Genomic DNA, 25,891 nt, shown 5'->3' on the forward strand with positions numbered 1-25,891 from the left:
GATGGGTAGGGGGTCAAGTGAAATTTAAAATTATAACATGGTGGAATTCTGGTTCTGTGCAGTACTAGGAGGTCCATCGTTCCAGGCTTTATCTTCTCTCTTTGAGAAGAGGGTTAGTTTATTGCTAATTGCCTAAGGCCGCATTATCGGAGAATGCTGACGGGGTTGGCTAGGCACTTTTTGCAGGTCAGTGCCACTTCTTGGGAGCGCTGAATTCCACTTTCTAACTCTGGTGTCTAAGTTCTTGCAGTAGGTGAAAACTAAATACTTTATTTTATTTATTATTAATTTATTTTTGGTATTTCTACAGAATTTGAAGACATTATAAAAAGCCCAAAGGCAAGAGGGCAGGGAAGTAGTTAGCACGAAAAAGATGAAACGAGGTAAAAAGATGGGCGCATAATGGCAGTTATATATATATATATATATATATATATATATATATATATATATATATATATATATTTTATCCTAATTAGACCACAGAAGGTAAGTTATGAATTTGCCTAAAAACGTACATTAGGAGGAAAAAGAATAGGACTATATTAGTACTGTTTCTGCATCTTTCTTTAATGGAAAGGTTTTCCCACTTTTTAAAGGTTACTTTACAATGACGTCTTTTATGAACAACAACAACAACAACAACAAAACTAAATGTAAATGAATGGCGGTGTAAAATATTATTGTTGTTTGTGATCAAGATATTTTTTATATTAGTCTTTAATTGTTAATGGAATATGATTAAACTGTGATGAAGTTGAATAGAGGAGATCAGCTTTATCTCCCCTTCATATCCCGGATATAGTCCTCCGCGGCGCTGCAAGAAATACATTAACTTCCGGTTGAATGAATACCTAATAGCATGGCGGAGCTTCTGCTTGACTCCAATATCCGAGTCTGGGTTTTTTTACCCATTGTAGTTATTACTTTTCTTGTAGGAATTATTAGACATTATGTCACCATTCTCCTTTCATCAGAGAAAAAATCAGAGTTACAGCAAGTGGCTGATAGGTGAGAACTGCTATCCCTTTTTTTTTTTTTTTCGTAAATCTACAGCATGCCCTTTTATTCCCCTATTTTCGGAATAAAATTTTTAAGAGTTTCTTTTTCCTTTTATTAAAACCAATTAAACAAAAACAATTTTTTCTTTTTTTCAGTCACGCATTAATTAGAAGTAGGATACTCCGAGAAAATGGCAAATATATACCTAAACATGTAAGTTTGTGTTTTCTTAAAATTTCGATGTTAAAGAAAAATAAGGTATCTAAAAAAATGTCATGTTTATTTGTGAGAAATTATATATATATTAAAACTTGTTTGTTTTCTTTCACTCACGTAAACAATCTATGGCTATTGAATTTTCTTGTTCACACACTATTATTCCGAATTGGTGAAAGTGGGCCACCATCAGTGGATTGTTTCTGTTGTACACAACGGTCATAAACAGCGTTTTACGTTATCGGTTTCAATCGATATAATTGCACACTAAAAATAATTGGTATTTATGCAGAATACGAACCATGCTATTTATCTTTTGGGTTTGTATTACTGTACACATAGATTCGAAAAAGTTGTCAAAAAACAAATATATAACAAATAAATGTTATCAAAGGCAAGATAAGTTACTTTTCTACCAAACTGGATATATTTTTCGTGTTTTTATTCAATTTAACATGTTTATTCAGCTCGAAAACCATACAGTGTTTACCGATGTATTGGAACATTCAAGATGGCGTCTGATTCTCGCTTTAACACGGTAAGTTTGGGAAAAGATGTTATAAATAAAAAAACGGATAAAATACTGTTAAAAACTCGCTCAATATATGTTATCGTGACATAGGTTGACATATATTCGGCGGGTTTTAATAGTATTTTGTATAGTTTCTTATTTATAACACCTTTTTCCAAACTTACGGTGTTAAAGAGGGTGTGAGACGAAGACGTGAGACGCCATCATGAATTTTCGAATACGTCGGTAAACACTGTTTTTCGAGCTGAATAAACATGTTACATTGAATAAAAACACAAAAAATATATCCAGTTTGGCAGAAAAGTAACTTATCTTGCCTTTGATAACATTTATTTGTTATATATTTGTTTTTTTGACAACTTTTTGTAATCTATGTGTACAGTAATACAAACCCACATTACCCCCCCCCTCGAAAGCCGTTCATAATATAGGGGGTATTTCGAAAGCCGTTCATAACATGGGTTGGTTGAGGGTGTTTATGCTACGCTGGCGCTGGGCCGGGGCAGGTCGAAAAAAATACCCCTTTGTTTATTAAATTGGGTGAAAGTGCGCTGGTTGTTGACCATCGGAAAACTTCCCTTTAAGAATTTGGGATTAAATTGTTAGGTGAAAGTACAGAATAGTTACGAAACGCCCCCCCCCCCAATTAAGTAATCCAAAAACAAAATACGTTCGACAACACCCAACTTCTTAAAGCGCACTTTTACCTAATGCCATTCTTTAGACATGTTTTGCTATAGACAACAAGCCGAAAAAGTGGTTAAAAACGAATATGCAGCAAATAAATGTTACCAAAGGCAAGATAAGTTACTCTTCTACGTACCTGGATGAGTGTTTAGTGTTTTAACTTATTTTAAAGCGTTTATTAAGTTTGAAACGCGAGTAGCATTCAGTGCATTTAAGCACTAAAATGAAAGCAAAAATAGTGACACAAGGTTTTAGCCTTTTGAATCTGGAGAATCGCTCAAAACTCGAAAACAAATAAAAATGCTGATAGTAATCCACCAAATAAGTAATCATCAGGACACATATCGGGTGGATTTCTATCGGTATTATTTTGTTTGTTTTTTTAGTTTTGATCGATTCTCGGGACTCAAAGGTGAGAACCTCATACCGCCAACTTTGTTTTTGTTTTAACTTAAACACTCAGTATTATCAGGTTGACAAGAAAGTTCTTGTGGTTTTTAACTTTTACATTCAGATTATAGTAACTCACGCGATAGGTGGGTTACCAATTATAGGTACTCTGGCTGAGAGTCACTAATTTGTAAGGGTGGGAGTTGGTGCTCACCAATTCATAACCGGGATCTATCAATTTTTAGGATCGAGGTCGCAGGAGCAGGAATTTCTTGAAATTACAAGTAGTAGAGTATCCACAGAACCATTAAAGGTAAATTTAATGAGATCGCTGATTAAAAGAAAGGTGTCACTAGATCACATCCTTACATACATAAAATAAAAATATAGAAATATCTCCGGAAAATAACGACACTTGACAAAGAACTCAAAATCACTGTATTAATATGAAATAACATTTATTTACGTGTTAGGAATATTAGTTCAAATCATCCCAACCTAAGTGTTTTTCTGTAATGAGTGTTCATTATACAGGATTAGCTAAATGAGGATTTCCTGAGAATAGCATGGAGTTTGAAATTACTGATTTTTATGAACAGTGTCACGTCACACATGGCTTGAAATTAATGTGGTGTTTTTCTGAGAGAAAAAGTCATTAAAGCATGTAAGCGAAATGCGTGGGTGTTCATCATATAAGAAACAGTAGTTCGAAATAACATTGTTTAAAAGAATTAATTCTCATTCAATGTGGTAATTTTCCATGATGAGAATTAAGGTTCATGTGCATCATGCACAAATTCAATATGGGGATTTTAACGCCTCCCAGTGGCAGAGTTTCATTGACATCTAGTCTTGGGAGATGAGAGAAAAACTGGAATAAACTGATTTGATGTTCCTGGCAAATCCTTATATAATGATGTTCTTGAACGTTACAGCCTGTTTACTGTACCACCACTATGCACAAAAACGTAACATTGATCCTTTGTTCCATGTGTGTGGCGGGTGGTCAAATTGCAATGTTGTGTGCTTACGCGTTCTGGTACTCGTGGGCATTGAAAACGATGATTACAACTAAAATCTTCCTGCTAAAGATTTGTTCTGGCCATATGTAGTAGTTGCTACAAAATGAACATATCTCGGCTCAAATAAAAATTTATTGATTGAAATAAACACCATCAGAATCAACACACTTTTGCCAATGCAAAACAAGTGTAATTATTATGCGAGTAATGTAAGAATCTTGTGTTTTGGTGACAAAGTCGCTTAAGGCGTTTTTGATACTGCTTAGGTTTTTGAAGCATTTTTCACGCAGAAAGTTGTTGAGATGCTTGAAAAAAAGTATTAATCGATAGGTGAGAGGTCTGAAAAGTATGGCGGATGAGGCATAGTTTTGTAGCCTAATTCGTTCAACTTCTGCAGGGTCGGGTTAGCAATGTGCAGTTGGGCATTGTCAGCAGAAAATTGGGCCTTTTCTGTTGACTAATGCTGGGTGTTGTTGAAGTTTCCAATGGATTTCATCTATTTGTTGACAGTACTTCTTTGCCGTAATGGTTTCGCCTGCATTCAAAAAACTGTAATGGATGAAACTGGTCGCAGACCACCAAACAGTCAGCATGACCTTCTTTTGGTGTAACTCTAGCTTCAGGAAGTGTCATGGAGCTTCTTTGGTGTCTAACCACTGAGCCTAGCATTGCCGGTTGTTGTAAAGAACCCACTTTTCATCGCAAGTCACAACCTGGTCAAGAAAGGGTCGTTCTTGTTGCATAAAAGAAGGGAAAATAACACTTCTAGTTTGAAAATTGATTTCAATGGAGTTTTAAAGTTGTGTCCTGTCCTGCCTACAATCTTTTGAATCAGCTTCAATAATCCTGATAATATACACGTCCTTTCACATAACAAGCCGTCTTTCAACTCGTCCTTTTTCCACTTATTTTTTGCATCTTGCATAATCTAATTTGCATAGAGTTTGCGTTATTCACACGTGATCGTCAAATACAAAAGTGATGTCGCCATTTTTTTTCCCTTAAGTGAATGAACACGACACCCACGCTAGTCAGGTTATATATTTTAAGAGTTTTAAGCAAATAAAATGATAAAAATGTTAACATCATAAAACGGCCTTTTTGGTAAGTTTTTTTTTTTTAATAACCTCCCTGATTTGTAAATGCTTGTACTGCGTTTGTATTAAGAATTTTGTCATGAAATTTGGAAACTAATCAGAATAGATGTCACTTTTAATAGTTTAGGGTGTCTGAAATACTTTTGACTACTCGTTTTTTTGTAGTGTTAGAAAAAAAAAAGACTTGACAAGTATTGAAAATTTTGAAAAAAAACATTTCTTCAGACACCCACTGTTAAATAAATCAATCTTTTTACTGTTTTTATCCATTAACAGTATAATTGTATGTTTTCTCTTGTGGCAGCTAGCAATTTAAAATCATGATACCCGGAAAAAATCGTTCTATTTTAAAAAACTATCTAGCAGCGGTAATACTATCAGGGATAGCAGGGCTGTAAACAGACTTTTTTTTGTTGTTAACTTTTTATTCCAGAATGAATTTAAAAAGAAAATGAAAATATGAATACAAGAAAATGTTCTTACATGTTTAGTTAGTTATTTTGTTATCAGAACATAATTAGCTTAATTAGAGCTATTTGGTTATCAGAATATATTAAACCAATCCCAACCAGTCTGGCGTTATTTCCGGTCAAATTTAAAAAAATATATGGTTGAAAAGATAAGAAAATAAGCTTTGTAAACATGTACCTTGCATGCACTTTTATCCATTGCATTAGTTTTTAACAGTGAATTAAACAGTGTTTTGTTTTGAACAACTGAAAATGTGAAATGATTTATTTGGTTCCCTGTGTGCAAATGGTACCTCCCCACCCCCAATATTTTTTTTATTTGTCTTTTGTACAATTTTTTTTAACAAAATGTTTTTTGTTTTTTTTTAATGAGATAATCCAGTGTAGTATAAATACCCCCAACCTCCCTATGTTAAGAAGGGCTTTCGAGGTTGGGAGTGTTTATTCTGAAAGCCGTCTTTACATTTACTCTACGCTGGGTACTGTCATAAAAATACCTCAAATCGACACTAATCTACCCAATTATTAAAAAAAAAAAAAATGCAAAATCGGTATTTAATATTTGTAGGGGCTGCTCAGTTTCTAATGAAGTTGAGAAATAAAAAAACGTCTTAAACTGGAAAGTTTAACAAAATAATGTGTCACTCGGACAAGAAATGTAATTGAAGATAATGCATCCAAAATTTGAACAATTTTTCTGCTTTAGCAAAAATCATTTTTTGATATTTAAATAGGTGAGCAAAAAATACTTTATACTTTTCCAAACATCACGTTTTCTGGTAGTGACGTTACTTGTTTTAAATAAAATTTATTTTATCTGCTTGTCCTAATTCTTCTAAAGTTTCAAACCTTTCATTTATGTAAGTTTAAATATTTGGTGCTAGTGCACTTACTGATCCGCGCTATTTTTAAATTGTATTTCCAAGTTTAATTAAAGTTTTATGATATGTTTTTTTTATTCAATTGTAAGGTTAAGGTATAGAATAGTTACAAAACACCCTCCCCATGTTAAGAATGGCTTTTTAAATAATAACGTTTTTATTTCAGCACGGATCAATAAGTGCACTAGTACCAAATATTTAAAAGTAATTTGATGTTCAAAATCTTAAGTTATAACATTTTCAAAAGCCAATAATTATGACTCACTAATCGTAAATATGGGTGTCAAGCGACCTCTTTAAAAAAGAAGTAAATAAATAAACTCCTCTAACCCTAGGTACGAGTGGCAAGCCTCCTCCTAAAACCTTCGTTAGCTTTAACAATAATGCTAAGTCAGAGTGGCAAGCTCCTCTCCAAACAAAATTTCTCGGTAAGCTACATATAAGTGTCTAAAAAGAAAAAAAAAGATCCTTCCTTAAAGAAAAGTGCATAATTTATCTTCCATAAAAAAATGAATTGGGCAACTGTCCTAAACCGCTAGAATAGTCTTGAAATGGTGAATTATTTTACATTAAATTTATGTGAAACCAATCCCCACTCTAAATTCTAAAATTGTTTGTTTTATTTCTAGCAAGTCTTCAGGATGTTCACACATAATTTTCCTTAGCGCTATCATTAACCCAAAATCAGTGGCACAAAGACCCTCTTAAAACCATGCATAATCGTCTTTAGAAAAAAAGGTGCACAGGATTTACCTCCTATAGAAAAAAAAAAATAGTTAACTGCCCTAAAACGCTAGAATGACTCAAAATGGGGAATCATTTTACATTAAATTCTAAAATAATACTTTATCTTTCATTAAAGTTTTTCAAGGTATTCACATGTAATTTCCTACAAAGGTAAAATCACATTTTGGAGAGGTGGTCAAATGGGGGAAGGGGGTTAATGGAAGGATTAATCTACAATTACAATAGAAAAATGCGAGCATGAAAAATATGGTTAAGCTTAAACATAGAAAAGTAAAGGACTAGTTGTTAAAACTGGAAAAGAAAAGGACAAGATATTCTAGTAAAAAATATAATAAATTTATAACTTAAAATATTGCAGCATTAAGCATGTTATAAATTGAATTAAAAAAAAAATTCTTAAAAAAATGTTACCATGTTGCTCAGAATATATATTCCAAAACTCAGAATGATATGTTCATTTAATTTCAAAGATTACACTATGTATATAAATCATTTGCTTTTTAAAAATACATATTTATAGATTGTGAAGATTATGAATGTATAATCTGCTTATGTATGACATATATATGTATTTTAAAATCCTTACAAAAATTCTTGGATTATTTTTGCTTTTAATCTTACTTGAGTTTGATTTTATTTGAAAGGCTTATTTGACTCTGATTTAAACGTATTGTTATATGCAATTAATCGTTAAGGTGAAAAAAAAAATATCAAAAGCCCTCTCATAAACTGACTTATTTAAGTTTGACCCAAAGTAACGTTTTTATTAAACTATGCAGTGAATGATTTTAATATGTAAGGAAACAAGTAAGGGTAAATAAATAGCTGCAATTTTTTTTTTTTTTTTTTTTTTTTAAACATTTTTCATTTTGTCTTCAATTATATCGTATGAGATGAGTAGTATTTGTGACATTACATGTTTTTTATTTTTTAAATTTATTTTTAGCTTATTAAACAAGAAAAGCTTACTAGTTTTGCAAGCTACTGATTTTTATCTCTTTATTAATGAATCGCTGCTTGTCAAGGCCAAAAGCCACTTGAGGACAGGTTAATGAGATGGACATATTGTCAATTGAATGATGAATATTTTAAGAGTATTGAAAATGATGAACAAAATTTGATTCCATATGAGGATGGTTTATGATGGTTTTCATGCAATTTTTGTATAATGTAAAACATTTGTTGGTCCTAGTACTTTAAACATTTTTTATCACCGTACATTAAAAAAAAAACTTTACTCCTGACTTTTCCTATATATTCTCTCATATCTTCCATTGTAGGCATTTAATATGCGCAAAAGTTTCTTTAACGATGAAGATAGGGGATTTTTTAAAACTCAAAAAAGAGAAGCAGCTGTGAAAAACCCAATGACTGGTGAGTATTTGTTTAAAATTTTGAAATGAATTGCACCAACTGGTGTTGCCCGGGAGTCTTTTTTTTTTCTTTTTTTTTTTGTTTGAAATCAAATTCTATTTTTTTTTTTATAGGATCCTGAAATTAAATACAGTATTGTGAAATCATTTGGTCATTAAATTATTAATTGAATCAAATTGTTATATAAAACTAATTTCTTTTAATGTAATGTTTTAATTTCTATTTATAAAATTATTTGATGTAAATCGCTTCCAAACTTTACATCTTTTTATGTATAAGGATTTGCTAAGTATTTAAAAGCCAAAACTTTCAATTGAACATAATATTTTTTGAAAACACTAAATAAAATGCATTAATTGGAAGCTTTCACTTATGTAATCTTTGTGGCATATACCATATTAGGCTGGATGGTTTTAAACATGCATACAATAGAGAAAACTGATAACTCCAAGTACAATTTTGCTTTCAGTACAGTGTAGATATTGAAAAATCTTATTTCCAAAAAGCCGGTCAGAATAAACCTTCAATTGGACTAATTTCCCCTCAACACCGTCATCTTTACAGAATCGCAGAAATGATGGAAGTGTGAAGCATGAATTTAACTGATTTTCTATTATAAAAAAAAGTTACAAAATTCTTGTTCCAATTGTGGTCATGATTTTGATTCAAGTAAAATGTCTAAAATTTGGGGCTTAGGTTTAAGAGTCTTTAGAAGAAATTGAATTCATGAAATTCTGCTTACTTGGTTGTGTAATATGAATGTTTAATATTCAGCATTTTGGGTTCAAGTAGTGAACTTTGAAGCAATGATGAGCAAAGTCAGCTAGTATATATGTGTGCATATATATATATATATATATATATATATATATATATATATATATATGAGTGTTGTGGAGGTAGGTCCAACTGCTTCATCTCTTAAAATAGAGATTATGAATGTATTCATATATGTATAAATATATGTATTTTGCGTTCTGAAGAGTAGCTATTTTGGAATATTTTTAAATGATATAATATTAAAAATTGTCCAAATAATTATGAAACAATTACAATGCATAAGAAAGTACACCATATGATGTTCTCATTTTATATTCTGTTGTCTTGATTTTTGCGAAAATATTATATGCATGCTCGATTATGAAAACTGATAATCATGAAGCTTAAATAATTGAGTCAATTATTTTTGACTTTGATTTTATATATATAGATGAACATTACCGGAATTTTAGTATATTAAAATTTTGGTTAAAAAAAAAAATATTAATAAATATATATTAAAAGTAAACAATAACTCTCACAAAGTCCTATGGTGGAATAAAAATTAGAATTGTTATAGTGAAAGAAATAACAAAAAATAAAAGATAATGAATTTAAATAGAATTTTTTAATCATTTTTACAAAAATAAAATCAATAGAGATTTAGAGTTTGCTGATAAATAATCCGAATCTTGACTCTGGAGTTTAAAAAAAAAAAACGAATCCTTCAAAAAATTGCTGACTCTGACTTCTCATTTTCGATTAGGAGAAATTAAAATGAAAACAATTTGATCTGCTAAGAACAAAACCAAAACAATTTAATCTGCTAACAAGAGTGCGATTATTCATGATGAACTAATAGAATACACAGTGATTATATAAAATAATGACTGATACCTTTGAAATATCTTTCTTTCATGGGTATTATTATTTTTTTATGTTTTAACTTATATTTTATTTTCCATATTTTTTTTTTATCGGACACACTAACACAAACTTGCACAAACTTACTGGGGAACACTCCATCAAAAATGATGGCAATTTCTTTGGTTGCTCCAGTATACTTACTTTTACAATTAAAGTCACTTGAAAGAAAAAAATCAGTTAAGTCGTTATTTGAACATTCTTAAAAAGCATCAAATCTAATGAAATGTTTGGAATTTTAAAAGAATCTGAATTGGTAGTTGTATCAAAATCAAGAATTTAGAACCGAATTAGTAATATTATTGAAATCTGGGAAAAAGTTTTGGAATCGTCCCATCATTTATATACTAACAGGAAGACCTTAAGTTGCCCTGGATTGAATTTGGATCAATGAATATTCTACACTTCCAATATTTTTATTCTAATCAAAATATTGACCATTTTTCAATTGAATCAATTGATTGCCAGCTCTAGATGGAGACCCTCTTTGGTACACTGAGAGGAAGCTTTACATGTCTCCCTGCAGTAACTTAGTCCACAATACATTGCATTAAAGAGAACCTACAGTCGATTTTATATCATGGCTTGAATTAAAGTTTAACATTCAAAAGTTAAGTATTAGGGTTTAGTTGTACTTTAAACAGAAACATCCATTTTCAATGAACTTCTGTCTTATTAAAGAACCTACTGGTGATTTTATATGTTGCGTCCTTGCTTATGTGATGATAAAGTTTCTAAAATGCACTTGTGATGTTAGGCTGGATTCGTGTTAAATTTAATCAAAATCAGACTGTCCTTTCTTTAATCAATTTTTTCCGATTATCGACTTTGGTACTTTGGGCATTCACATACAAAACCTATCTATGAACACTCCTAGACACATTTGTGTAAAATTTAAAAAACAATCGTTTTGGAGCCAAACAGAATGAACTGACACACAAAGTGCCTTTTATGTATAAGTAGATATAAGAAATCACGCGTAGCAATATTTGTAATTTTTAAAATTTATCAATTTAAACAATTTTTTTTTTTAATCCGGATTCTCATACTACTTTAATTTTACAAATCTTATAACGTGTTTACTCTGTTGTGTGAATTTTATAATGGTCTCTTTTGATTTCTTTTTCCAGATCCTACTATGATGACAGACATGTTAAAGGGAAATGTCACCAATGTTTTGCCTATGATAATAATTGGTGGATGGATTAATTGGGCTTTCTCAGGATTTCTCACCAGTAAGTATACTTTAGTTGACATGCAATACTCAATAACATGCAATACTCAATAACCAAATGAGGAAATGAGTTTTATCAATTATCAGTCTGCTTTAATGGATGTTTGCATAATTTTCAATCTCTTTATTTTTGCACATTTTTTTCATGGTCATCGTAATTTGTCATTTACATAATAATTGGAAGTGACATTTTAACTAGTGTTGAGATGATGAATCAGAAAAATCAGAACTTTTGAATGTATCAGAATGGGAAAAAATTGTGCTTATTTTCTCATGCCAAAAACGATTCTTTTAATTGTCTTTTTTATTTGATTATGTTTAAAACAAAATCTTCCACTGCTGGTAGTAATAATAAAATATTTATTGATTTTAAACAATCAGTAAAACTATATTTTACCTCCATAAGTGTTTATTCGTTTGAGAAAATATCTGCACATTTAACATTTTTACGGTAATTGGGGGGTGGGGTGAGGGATAACAACTTTATTAAATATTAAGAAATTTATAAAGAATTGGAATCAGTAATTTAATACAGAATTGGTAATTGTATTGGAATTGAAAAATATTGGAATCATCTCATCACTAATTTTAATAAAAGAATAATTTCATCATTTCTTTATATTGTTTTCAAGCAGGTGATATTTGTATGCTGAGGGAAGGGGGTAAGAATTTGATCTTGCCTGAATTTCCAACAAGTCATAAATGTGAAATTGTAGAAGATTTATTGGTTTATCAGTTCTGGCAGGTTTCTTTCCTTACTTGGTTGACTCTTCATTGGTTAGAGGCAGAGTGTAGTATCTTTTCTGATTTTGTGCATCATCATTTTCTGTCCTTGGTCAGTGGAGGATGCAAATATAAAAAGAAATAGAAAATTGTAATTTTGTGTGTTGATAAGCATTGCCTTCTGATGGAGAAAATATAATACATTCATGCCACACAATTCCTGATAAGTGTTATACAGATTTTGCATCATCAAAAGCAATGGTTAAAAGGTGTTATGCTGACTTTAAACATGGCTATACAGACACAAATGATGCTGAGCACTGAGATTGCTCAATTTTGCAAATGTATTGGAAAATATTAAAAAAAAAATCAAGTTCTTTCAAGATTGTAAATTGAAGTTGCATTAGATAGCTGATGAATTGACGACCTCAGAAATCAGTGTATATACCATTTTGCATGAACATTTGTCAATGAGAAATGGTCTTCAAAGGGAGTGCTACATTTACTTAGTCATTCAAAAACAATGCCTTGATGATTCAGAGCATTGTTTGCAACAGTTTTTATACAGCAAAAAGAACATTTTGCATCTATGGATGTGACAATGGATGAAACCTGGATCCATCACTTCACTCTAGAGTCAACTAAGTGAACAGAAGTAGTTGAAAACTATCCAAAGCAATTAAAGATGCAAACATTAGCAGGCCAAGTTTTTGCTTCCATATTTTGGTATGTGCAAGGTATTTTGTTCATCGATTACCTTTGGAAAAGAAGGATCACCAATAGCAAATATTATATAGCCTTATTGGTTTGTTCTATTCCCTCAGTGACAACTTAATGCTTGTAGAACTCAATAAAATGCTTGAGGGAAAGAAATTTGACTTCACTGAAGATATCAGAAACTGATGTATATTTTAAGGCCCTAAAAGGTGGGGGGCATCAGATTGTTAGACTGTTGATGAATAAAGTTAACTTTTGTCTAAAAGTTATTTTATTAGAACAGAAACTTATTGAGTTCTGCATTGTATTTGCAATTCTATAGGGCATCTATAAAGCTTGGACACAGGATAATTGGATATTCACCAGGTCACCTACCAGTCTACATATTGGCATCATTCTCACAACCTTTAAATTTATGAAAGAAAAAAATATAAATTTAGAGCTTCCAGAAAGATGAGGAATATTTGATGCAGTTTGAACTTTTATTTTGTTTTTTCTTTGAGTTGATCACATGTTTGGTTGCAAAAACAAATATTGCTTGTATTCAGCTTCCTGCAACCATATTGAGAGGTTTTTAGCCGAAAGAGTTTGCTATTTTTAACTCTGACTGAAACATGTCTGCAAATGTGTAACCAAATAATATTTGTATAAATAATAATAAAAAAATAAATATACACACAACAAGTATATTCAGCACTATTTCTATTCTTTCCAGTTATTAGTGTTTATTCAATATGTATATTTTTTATTTTACTTTTTTTTTTAGCTAAAGTTCCATTTCCGTTGACATTACGCTTCAAACCTATGTTACAACGAGGCATCGAACTTTTGTCTTTAGATGCATCATGGTAAGTGATCCGAATTTCTTGTTGATTAATATTCAACTCATTTACTCTTGCTCATTTGCATCATTTTTATTTCATGCTTGCTTTACAAGAGTTTTACCACTCTGTCAATGGGGCCACAAATTTGCTGACTGCAATCTCAACCTAAAAAAAAAAAAGGCCACCTGTAAGCCATGAATGGCAACCTGTGATGCTTTAGGATGGAATTACAGTAGCTGTACTATAGTTCCACATTGGCCCTTACTTTGTTTAAATGCAAAGTTGGAAAGATCCGATCTGCTCAATTGCCTGGTTATGTTATGCCTTAGTATGTTCATCCACAGCTGTATTATTCAATCTGATTTTTTCAAAAAATTAAAACCTTGCTTCCTAAATAAATACTAAAAGCAATGGTTGATGTTCAGAACACCAATGCCAAAGGGTAATGCTTTTCTAACAGTAATGCCTCTTTTTCTTTGTAAAATTTTCTAAAAAATAAACAGCTAGGCTTTGGAATTCCCTCCTTACTACCTGCTCCCCTCACTGTATTGATATGCAGAAGTTTAAATGTAACGTAAATCAACATCTTAATCTTTTCTAGACAGGGTCGCAAATAGTAGCCCCCTATGTCTGAGTGGCGCCAAATAGTAGCCCCTTACGTCCAAATGGCAGTATGCCTTGTTAGAGGTGAATGTGAGTAAAAAAAAAAATAAAATAAAATAAAAATAAAATAAAATTGGTAGAACCTTAGACTGAAGTAATGTTTTCAAAGATTAATGTTTCTAATGTCACTGGAATTTTCTTTTAAGAATATAAATAATTATCCTGTGCTTATTTAGACTTGCACTTATTTAGGAAAACAAAAAGAAACAAAGGTCTTTATGGTCTACCTACTTGTCACAGTATAAAGATGTTATATTCCAAAAATCACCAAAGTTGATCAAATATATTTTTTTTAATTTGAGAAAATCAAATTTAATATTATTTACTGATTAACTATTTATTTAAAGATTAAACTATAAGAATTAGCTGAATTGAGTTGTCCCCTATTATGAGATGTCTGCTGTTGAAATCCAACAAAGATGGCAGATGGTTTCTCTATCATCGTGCATGTCATGAAATTTGATTTTCTTGAATAATAATAAAAAAAAAACTACTTGATCAAATTGTGATTTTTAGAATATGCCATGTTCGTTCTATGATGGATACGTATATAATGCAGACTTTTCTTCATTTTCTTTACTTAAAATTTTTGGTACTTAGTCATTAAAAAATAAAAAATATTGAAAAAAGGTTATCTTGTAGTATCCGTTTTGAACTGAAGATCTCCGAAAAAAAAAAAAAAAATTCACTTAATTTGATTGAGTAGGTTTTTTTTTTTTTTTTTTTTTTTTTTATTGTGGAAAAACATGTTTTTATGACAGCACATTGAAGGTAGACATCTTTGAATTTTAAAAATTTTTGTTTGGATTTTTAGAAACGCCACGGGAGAGATAACTCAATTTAAAGCGCCGACACTCCCTCCCCATCTTTAATGCTAGCTTTTCTTCCTAAAAATCAAACCTTTTGCTCGCTATCATGAAAAATTGTTTTTTCGCTGTAAAAAAAAACCTACTTGATGAAATTAAGTGAATTTTTTTTCGGAGAACTTCATTCTGTTACGGATGCGTTACCATTTAAACTTTTTTCGATATTTTCATTTTTTTAATTACCAAATTTTCATTATAAGTGCAAGTCTGAATAGGCACCAATTATCCTACTTATAGAATTATCTTTGACAATTTTATTCAATATTAAATAATCCATAGATGGTTGATTTGCCATAACACAAATCAGTTTTTAAAATATTTTTTTTTATTCTTTTGAGTTTTTCTTTTGTAATTTGTATGATTATAAAATGAATACACCTTCAATCAACAATTTAAGAAAATAAAGTACATGCTTCTTTTTTTTGTTTGTTTGTTCCTTAAAAATTTAACTAAGTTTAAATATTATTTTGTTTGCAGGGTCAGCTCTATATCTTGGTATTTCCTCAATGTATTTGGACTTAGAAGTATGTACACTTTAATCCTTGGTCAAGATAATGGTAAGATCTTTTTTTTTTTTCTAAACTATTTGCTTATTAATTTTACTTTAGTCATGACCAGATGTAAAAATTTAATATTCATTTTGGGAAGAATGAGGATATTTTTATAATTTTTTAATTAAAAAAAAATCTTTGTAAAAAAAACATGGCACTTCATTCTTTCTCCATTTTTTTTTTTTTTTTTTTTTTTTTTTTTTTTAAATTCAAATTCTTTTTACTTTTCTTTTTCTTGCCTTATTGTTTAGGTATAAAACTATTTGACTAGCATTTCTAAAGATATGTCCTCATTATACAGAAATTTACAAGATTTTTTTTTATCAATAAATAAAATGCTTAGTTATTTATTTTTAAACTGCAAGAAAATACCTACACTTTGCCACGGCCGATCTAGCACACTTACCAATCTAAGCAACTTCCAGTTTTGAAACTCATCAGAAGTAAATAGCGTTACTTAATTTAATGGTCTTGAAAAAATGCAAGTCAAAACAAGAATATCCCAAAACATTTTTTTTTTGTTAATGTTTATTTGCAGAAAAAGCTTTTACAAAAATACTGAAAGTAAAATATTTAAAAAAAAAAAAAAAAATGTAAATTAAAACAAACTGAATAAATGAAAATGAATGAATGCTTACTTAATATAGTTAAAAAAAAAATAAATATGAATTTTTCACATAATAAATTAAATAAAACATAATGAAAAGAAAATGTGTATTTGTTCAAATATAATAAATACAAATCCAATAGATGATATTGCTGAAAAAATTGTAATAGATTAAGTAAAGGCAAATAATATAGCAGGGTTCAGATTAAGTAACACCGTTTATTTCTGACAAGTTTCAAAATTGGAAGTTGCTTAGTAAATACGCTAGATCATCAAAACGAGTTTTCTTTTAACTTTAACTGATTTTCCCCAAAAAAACTGTAAACATTGATAAGAAAACTGGAAAGATTTGCTCCAATGACATTTGCTATATTGATGCTGCTTTAAAATGATCCCTTTTAACAAATCTGTACTGTTTGATGAATCTAATGTAATCGTAAGATTAATACCTGTTACTTTCTTCCCTTGATTATCTTGGAGTATTTTCTCTTATTTTTATTTCTGAATTTATAGTCATTTTGTCATGGTCCAAATCATTCAATTGGTAGAACCACAGACTGAAGATCTCAAAGTTTCAATTTCTGGTCATGGCATAATCTTTATTTGTTATTTATTATTAATGCACTATTCACCATTTCTAAAAGTAGTTAAGATCTTTATTTCAAAATAAGACAAATTCTGCATCATATTTGTTACATTTAGTAAAAAAAAAAAATTGTGACTATTGTGGAGACAAACAGACAAAATCTCTATTTATAGAAGATAAAAGGTTTTTGGTCACTGTACTTGTTGTCCTTAGCAGATAACTGTTACCAGCATAAATTTCTTTTTAACCTGTTCAGTCTTGGGTTTTAGAAAAAAATGGTTGCAAGAAATTTTAGGTTTTACTTCTGTATGTGCCACCATTAGCTGATCTATTTTTATGTACCAAAATCAATTTTTGATGACTTGCTTTTTCTACCAATTGTCCTATTCTATATATTAATTCTGTTATGGTACAACTTGAGTCAACACTAATGGTTGTCCAATTTTCTAGTAATTTTGGCCAATGATTTTTTTTTGTTTTGTGATTTGAGAGGAAAATTTAAGCTGATGATGGAATCTTTAAACAAACCCATTCAATTGTGGGTGTGTAACTACTTGTATTTGTCTACAACCTGATATATTTACTGTTGAAAAGTGAGGATTGAAACTATATAATAGGTATGTGAAAATGCTGTTGAAATTCTAAGAGTCTTTCAACAAATTTCTGCTGAAGTGTTAAATATGGCTATTGCCTCACACTATCCTATCAATAAATATACACGATGTTCAAAGAGTGTTAAAGGCCCTACTAAGCCTATGTAGAAAAATTTAATGTCTAATATGGAAAACGTATAGTGATGCGTCTTAATGTTACGATTGACTTTAGTGTGTTGGTAATTTATGCAATTTCTGACCTACATTTGTGTAGAATTTTAGAGCATTTTCCAAAATAGCCAACAAAACAAGATGGATGAAAAAAATAAATATACAATTAAATAAATGTTACCAAAGGATAATTAAGTTACTCTTCGACTTACCTGGATAAGTGTTTTGTGTTTAAACTTATTTTAAAATGTTTTTTACTTTATTTTTAAAGAGTAAAGCCTGTTGAGTTAGAATGAAAAAAAAAATGGTCTCGTTAAAGCTGTACATGAATTTCGATAATTGTTTAAAAATCGAAAATCAAACAAAATACTGGTAGAACATTGAATTTTTGCATGATTAATGGCATTTATTGAATGTGTTTTCCTTTTGGTAACATTTATTTGTTGTCCACTTTTTTTTTTTTTCTTTGTTTTTTCTTTTCACCTCTATGTTTTTGTTTTGTTAGCCATTCTGGAAAATGTCTGAATTTTAATTTAATTAAAATATTTTTTGTATTTATTTTTAAATATTTATATTTTTATTTAATTAGCTGCTGATCAAACAAAAGTAATGCAAGAACAAATGTCTGGATCAGCTATGGTGGCGCCTCCAGATCCCATGAAAGCTTTTAAGGTATGTTTTGTAAAACAAATTACAAAATTGTGTAAAATCTCATATCTTAATGTATAATTATTTATTGTGGCTACCAGAGTTACAGTGTCATTGATTTTGGAAAGATTTTGACTCAAATTATTTGGATTATTCGGACTACTGCTCTCATCTTGAGTGTTATTTGAACAATATTTCAGTCAGTGTAACCTTTGACTTTAAGGTATATCTTATTGAACTAGGGAATAATTCTCTCAAATTTGGAATTTAAACAGAATTTCAAATGAAACCTTTTATTTAATCATGGGGGCAGCATTCTCTAGTTCTGTCAGCTATGAGCATGTAGAAGTCTCAAATAATTTGAAATTGTATTGAGTATCACTCACACTAAAGATTAGACCTTCAACCTCCAGAGAGTGTCACTTACAACTGAATTTTACCTAGTACTTTATCTGTTATGCTACAGGTCCTCAAGATGAGAACAGTCATCTGAATAATCCAAATAATAATTTGATTTGTAAGACTAGTCAAAGTAAGATTTTTTTTTTAAATTTCCAAAGTATCAAGTTTGAATATTAGATTTTAAAATAAGGAGTCAGTTGGATAATTTAGAATTCTAGCAGTCTGACCTAGTACTCTAACTTCATAATCTTGGCAGTGATAATAAAATGAAATAATGTACAGGCTGGTGTAATTTACATATATTTAAACAAAAGCATGACAAAAATGAGATAACTTGTTCAAAAGTAGCTTATGCACATTTTTTAATTCTTTGACAACAAAATCCTGTGATTGTTCAGAATTTTAATTATGGTTATCAAGTTTAAATTCTGTTACAGGAATTTTCTTTGCAAAACTAAGTTAAGATGAATAAAGAAAAATGTTTTTCATTATTTACTGTAAATAGCATATTGAGTTGTTTGAATTCATGATACAACTTAAAATCTGCATGTTTTATATATAAGTAGAAGGGGCTTCTGGAAACTAGTGAAAGCCACTGCTACAGGAGAAGCAAATCTCTGGTGTGTGTGGGGCGGAATAAAAATGTGTAAGATGGTTCCTTTAATAGAAATACTTACTGTTGCAACAAGTGGATGACCTCTTTTGTTGCCTAGAGAGGTAAAAACTCCATGACACTAAAACTTGCAGACAAGGTTACTTGCTGACCATCTTGCTATTACTTACCTGCTATATGACTGCTAAGTCATAGTGGTGTAGGTGTTTTATAAGCCTATGTTATTTGTATCCCTTGATGTACAGGTGTCTCTTGATGATCATCTTGTTTGTCATTTTCTATGGCTACGAACGAATGGTGACGTATGCAGATTTAACAAGTTGGAAAGTCACAGCCACAAATCTGCATATGGGAAGCAGGAATCTTATCCTAACATCATTGTTGTGCCATATTGTGACGGTGATAAAATCCTGTGGATGATTTTTTTGACTGAGCAGCTTTTTCTAAGGACAATTCTGCTCACCCTAATTCCTATGATGGTTAACAACCTGTGTCTAACAGTGGTTTTGTTCCAGCAGGGCTATTAAACATGAAAGAAGCACTAAAACATTTGCACAAGATAAAATAAAGCTTAATGTTTGCTGTCAAAATATAAAAACTTTGTTGGGCCATAATGTATCTAATCAACCTGCAAAAAGAATGGCGCCTAACTTCAAAGACTGAACATTTGATATCACAGCTCTGCCGGAGACATGTTTCTCTAATGAGGATCAGCTTATTGAAAAAAATATCTGGTTTCACACTCTACTGGGTTGACAAACTCAAATGTAGGTTTTACAATTAGAATATTTCAAATACCCATGCAGTATTTTTAATAACATGAAGCTTGAATTTCTCTCACTTGCAGTGATATACAAAAATTTTCTCAATTTATGCTCAGAATGAAATAAAGACAACATCACAGGCATCTATTTTCAAATGTCTCATAATGATCCTTTAAAATACATTGGAGGTTATGAAATTTTGGGAATGTTTGTTACCTATGATCTATGTTTCATACAAATGAGAAGTATTTGAATTTTAATGACATAGATGTGTCACCTTGAAATCATCAAACTGACTAAAACCTCATTTGCTAATGTCACTGCATGAAATACAAACCATTTTCCCTTATTTTAATTATTTTCTCAACTCTGCAAGCTAGTTTCATGTTGGTATGACAAAACCAATGCTAACGCTATTTGAAATAAGTGTAACAAATTGATGGACAGACAAATTTGATAATTTTTATGTATTTCATTTTAAAACCGCTTGAAGTATATAATAGCAGTAAAATGCAACAGATAGCTATTTCTGCGTGCATTTGAGAACTGAAAACCATGGACCAAATTAAATTACTAATGTAATTCTATGATTTTGATATGAATATTTAAGTAATGTCTAGATAAATAGCAAGTGCAAACGTTGGCAAAGCATTTGGTATTTGTCCAGAATCCTCCCCACCCATATAGAAATAAAAATAAAGAAAAATCTTTATAATGAACATATGTGGTGGAAAGAACATATTGTACACTAAAAGTCATGTAAGTTGATCAAGTAATTTTATTTTTATAAAGAAAATAATTTTTAAACAAATTTGAGTTTTTGCAATGCTCTCTCCCATCTCCATATTAAGAACGATTTCTCAAAATCTTGCAAGTTGAAATTAATTGGAGTTATCCCCCTTCTTCTTTCAGATTGTTTTAAAGATAGCATTGCAAGATGAGTTTTTCGATTAACCTTATATTTGATTTTCTTTAAAAATAAACCTACTCAATCAAGTTATGATTTTTGATGTATGATCTTTTCTGTCTCACGGTTACACACATGATAAAGATTTTTTTTTTTTATTAGAGGAAATTCTGGACAAAAATTAAGCTATTTCTCCCTTCTCATTTTTGATGAAGAATGTACACTAGTTTTATATTGTTGTATAGCTGTGTGTGTGTGTGTATATATAATATTTTCATAAATGTTGTATAGTGGCTGTCTATATAATAATGTTCAATGATTTGTGTAATGTATATTGCAGTTGTATATAATATATATCTGTATGAGACGTAGCTGTATGTTATGGCAGTATTGTCTAGTGCACGGGCTGGATCATTTTGTAATGATGGGTCACGGATTAGATGGAGGTCATTAATGAAAAATTGAGGAAACTTACATATGCAGACTCCAGTCAACCTAAATATTTAAAACCATAAGGAAACTAAACTATGAGTAATCAGAAAAACAAATAAAATACTAAAATCAAAAGACACCTATCAAAATACGTCAAAGTGAAAAAAATCACCCGAAGTGAAATGGATTAAATTATGACGTGTATGTTTTAAACTGTTATTGAAAAGATAAAAACATGGCCGATTGAAGGATTTCAGCAACTTATACAGGGTAGATGATGGAGAGGGGTCACTATTGAAGGAATGAAATAAGAAGCTGACAGAGATGACATTGTCCCTTTGAAGTTGTCCTCACCTAATTATCTGTCGCTAATCGGTCGATCAAATTGGTTCTCAGTTTTTATTTTTTTTATTTTTTTTTATGCAAATATGGAGTGTTTTTATGGTCATAATATTCAAATTGTTGGGTGGATTAGTCGACAGTAACAGCAGGCCCTTTGTGCAATTTGAAAGTCTGGTCTCATGTTAAAAATAGTCATTAGTACTTGGATTCTAACTCTTGAAGGCATTTTGACCGGCTGGCGGGTCGTAGGTTGCTGGCTCTTGGTTTTATGTATGTATGCAGTGCTTGTGTAAATAACATGCATATAAAATATGTAACAGTAAATGTTGCATGACTGGTAACATCAAGCGTGTTTTGAAATGTTTGTATAAAATACATACTTCTGTTCGTCTCACGCATGTGTGTGGGTGTTTGTACATTCAAATGCATATAGTTCACAAACATATCTTTGCCTGCAAGGTGCACGGAGAAAGCACATACCTTATTTCATAGTTTCTGTTTCTCTGTGTTTTTTGACTCAAGGGTTTGTAAGATAAGATGCTGATAGAAAATATCTTCCTCCAAAGGAAACATCATTGACGCATGGTTATATTTTACATAACTTCATTTTCATACTTCCCTTGGAATTTGCAAACATTCCTCTTTGTTTCTACATTTTGCTATGTCACCTGATAGACTCCCATGGACATAAAATTGACGACCGATCACCGAGCTGATCTTCGGTAAACTGACTCCTTGACTGACTCTTGTTTACACATATACACCAAAATCTATTTCCTTGTTAGTTACGCACTTTGTTACATTGTGGCTGGTGCATCTGCTACTAGTCTTTCACTCCTGGACAGGGTTCAAAAGAGAGTCACCAACCTCATAGGTTCTGAACTGTCAACCAGGCTTCAGCCTCTGTCCAGTTCACAAAATGTTGCATCCCTCTACCTGTTTTACAAGTATTTTAATGGCAGATCCTCTGACGAACTACAAGCTCTTGTATCCCCTTGACATAAATACCCCTGACAAACATGACAAGCAGCAAAATCCCACCCCTATAGATTCCCAGATGCCAGAAAACCTTCTACTTCAATAATTTCTTCTCCAGAACTGCTACACTTTGGAATTCCCTTTTTCCCTTCTTCACTGTACTGACATGCAGAAGTTCAAGTGTAATGTAAACAAACATCTTGCTGCTCGACTTCCTACATTGTGTCCTTGCAATTATGTCCTAGATAGTAGCCCCCTGCATCAAAATGGCACTGTGCCTTGTTTGGGGTGAAAATGCAATAATAAAACGAAACAAAAAAAAACAAAAAAAAAAACAGGTCAATCTTATTGTTTGTTTTACTGAACTAAATTCCAAGTCGTTTATTATTGTAACTATGTTAATATTTAAAAAAATTTTTTATTATTAATGCTTTTTTTTTTTTTTTTTTTTTTTTTTTTTTTTTTTTTTTTTAATGCATGTAATGTATATGAATTTGTATTTTCAGGCTGAGTGGGAAGCTCTTGAAATCTGTAATCATCAATGGATGCTCGAAGGAGTTGAAGATGAACTGACTGGAGGAATCATCCCAGAAACCATTTATATCAAGAATAAATTTGCATAAGACCAGTTAATTTAAATTAGTTTTTAATGGTGTTGCCCATTCTGTGAATATGGCAATTCTTGTGCTACATACCATCTCTCTTTCTCTAATTAAAAGAAAAAAAAAGCAATGTATGTTTAAGTTGACACCTTATGCACTTCACCAGGACCATACTTAACATTAAATCTTCTCTTTACACTTGAATTGTTGGGGGGCATCTTTTTATATAAAAAAACTCTAATTAAAAAAGCTTTTTCTGATATATATATTTTTTAAATATATATTTATAAATGTATGTATTTATTATTAGGTCACCAGAAAAAAAATATTGGCAGAAGTTGTTTGTTCATGTGGGCAGCCAGTATCCATTTAAAGAAATGTTGTTTCAAGAAATTGACATTTCATAGCAATTGCATTTTTACATCAACTTTTCCAGGAATATGACAATTTTTCACAATTCTTGAGACAAAGTATAAAGGAAACCTCTCAAATTAATCTGCCCAAAATATATCCTTGATATCCCGATGACTTATAAAGGTAAAAAAAAAAATGCATGAATAAAAAAATTACAAACAACAAATTTTAGATGTTTCCATTGATTTTGGTCTCAATAATTAAAACAAAATATTCTTAGATCCCTGAAAAAGTTGAAAAAAAAACAAAAAAACAGTTATAAATTAACTTTCAACAACTTTGTTATATATATATATATATATATAAAACAAGAAATAAGAGAACTACTAAAGTTGATGAGTATAATACCATGGGTCATCAATACTTTTTTTTTCCTACAAAAAAAAAATTCTCATCAAAGATTTATGACACATTTGTAGACTTTTACCATTCTGAAAGAATAAAAAATATTGTCACAAAATTTAGTATTGGTAGTAAAGATTTTCCAAAGTAAATCCTATCACTTTTTATTTTTTTTTTAATATTAGGACCATAACATTTTTCTCATAGATATCTATTCCAAATGTGTAAAACTTTTGGTTTCTCTCACCTCGTCTTTTCGTCTCTTTCTCTCTCTCTTTTTCTTTCCTTTCTTTAGATTTTTTTTATGTCAGTTCCTTTTGTTTTCCACTGACAGTGGATAGTAGAACAGGAATGTTTGACTCAACCAGCTACAACTATCAACAATTTACCCCACTCTCTAACTATACCTAAATCTAAATGCAGATTCCATAAACAAAGTTTCTTTCCTAAAGTTGCCTGCCTGTAGAACTATGTTCAGCTTGCCTGCTTTCTAGTTGGCCATCTTCAAGTCCAATATAGACAAGTTCTTGTTGAGCTATCCCCTTAAATAATACCTGTCTCCTTGATACCTTATTTTAACTACTAACTATTCCTACGCTATTGTACCAGTGAGCACTGTTAGCCCTTTAAACCCTATCCTCGAGTGGCTTTTGGGCCTTAATAAATGGCGATTTTCTTATAAAAAAAAAAATCTTCAACCCAGCATATCATCTGTGAGAGTTCAATGTGTGTTTTTGTGACACGCTACAAAGATAGCCAAAATCAGGCTGTGTACGTGTACTGTCTTCATTGTGGTGTGTTCGGTTGTAGGCTGGAGAAGGTCGCATTCTGAAGAGAAAAGTGAACAAAATTTAAAAAATGTGAAGAGGTCTAGTGCTCATTTGGTGAGATGTTATGCTGAAATCACTGCTAAAATCTTGTCTTGAAAGTGACCAGAAGCAAAAGTAGAAATGGCACGACGAGGTGATCAGAATGTGTAAAACTGTAAGCCAAAAGCAGCATGAAGGAAAAAAGGCTAAAGTGCCTCTCATATTATGGTCGTTTGTAGGGTGGAGAAGAAACCAACCAATATATGCATGTTTTGCTTAGCTTGAAGTTCAAGATTCAATCTTAGCAGGAGGAATAGAATTGAGCAGAGAAAATGGTTGAACACAAATTCTTGGACTTAAAAAAGAAATGGTTTGCATTGGTTTTTATCCTCAAAAGAAAATTTCTCCACGTTCACTCAATTTGATTATTGATCCGTTTCTCAATTTGACAAAAAAGACATTATTTTTAGAAATCTGAATGTATTGAATCTGTCATGGGTTCAATCTCATTTGAATATACTATTCTTCATGTCACTATAATTTCTTTATTTGAATAATTTCTTTAATGTTTCACATATGTGGAGGAAAGGGAGGCAGTTTTATGGTTCAGTGTTAAAAAATATCGATAAATTTACATGGTTTGTTGCACTTTTCTTTATCAATAAGTTTGATTTCATAACATATACTAAATTTTGATCACAACCTGAATGCTGAGAAATTCATATAAGGCTTTTAATAGAAGATCAATCCCTACTTACTTGCCTCCCAATGAAGAGGCCAAACTTAAACACCAAGTTGATTTAATTTTGGGTAAATCCAGCTCTACATTGGGATAAAAATTGAAATTGATCCAGAACGATTTTTCTTCTTACTGATAATGACAGAACAATTTTTAAAATTATTTGAAAATAGAATTTAAAAAAATATATTCCATAACAGATACTAACCTTTGGTTGCAACATGAAAACAGAAGTGTAGTCCAAAAAAAAAAAAAAAAAAAAA

At 30.7% G+C, this 25,891-nt stretch overlaps 1 protein-coding gene across 1 annotated transcript; it reads left to right on the forward strand.

The window, feature by feature from the left end:
* The first annotated feature begins 815 nt into the window (after window positions 1-815).
* Window positions 816-24,039, forward strand: LOC145294020 (ER membrane protein complex subunit 3-like). The gene is made up of 8 exons (XM_080140983.1): window positions 816-1,011; window positions 1,158-1,215; window positions 8,325-8,418; window positions 11,232-11,336; window positions 13,542-13,623; window positions 15,606-15,685; window positions 18,226-18,308; window positions 23,229-24,039. Exons 1-8 carry the CDS (start codon window positions 863-865, stop codon window positions 23,343-23,345), a joined length of 768 nt encoding a protein of 255 aa, XP_079997109.1. The 5' UTR covers window positions 816-862; the 3' UTR covers window positions 23,346-24,039.
* The last annotated feature ends 1,852 nt before the right edge of the window (window positions 24,040-25,891 follow it).

The sequence above is a fragment of the Euprymna scolopes genome, chromosome 15 (assembly GCF_053919585.1).
Source record: "Euprymna scolopes isolate OS-2025 chromosome 15, ASM5391958v1, whole genome shotgun sequence".
NCBI lineage: Eukaryota > Metazoa > Mollusca > Cephalopoda > Sepiida > Sepiolidae > Euprymna > Euprymna scolopes.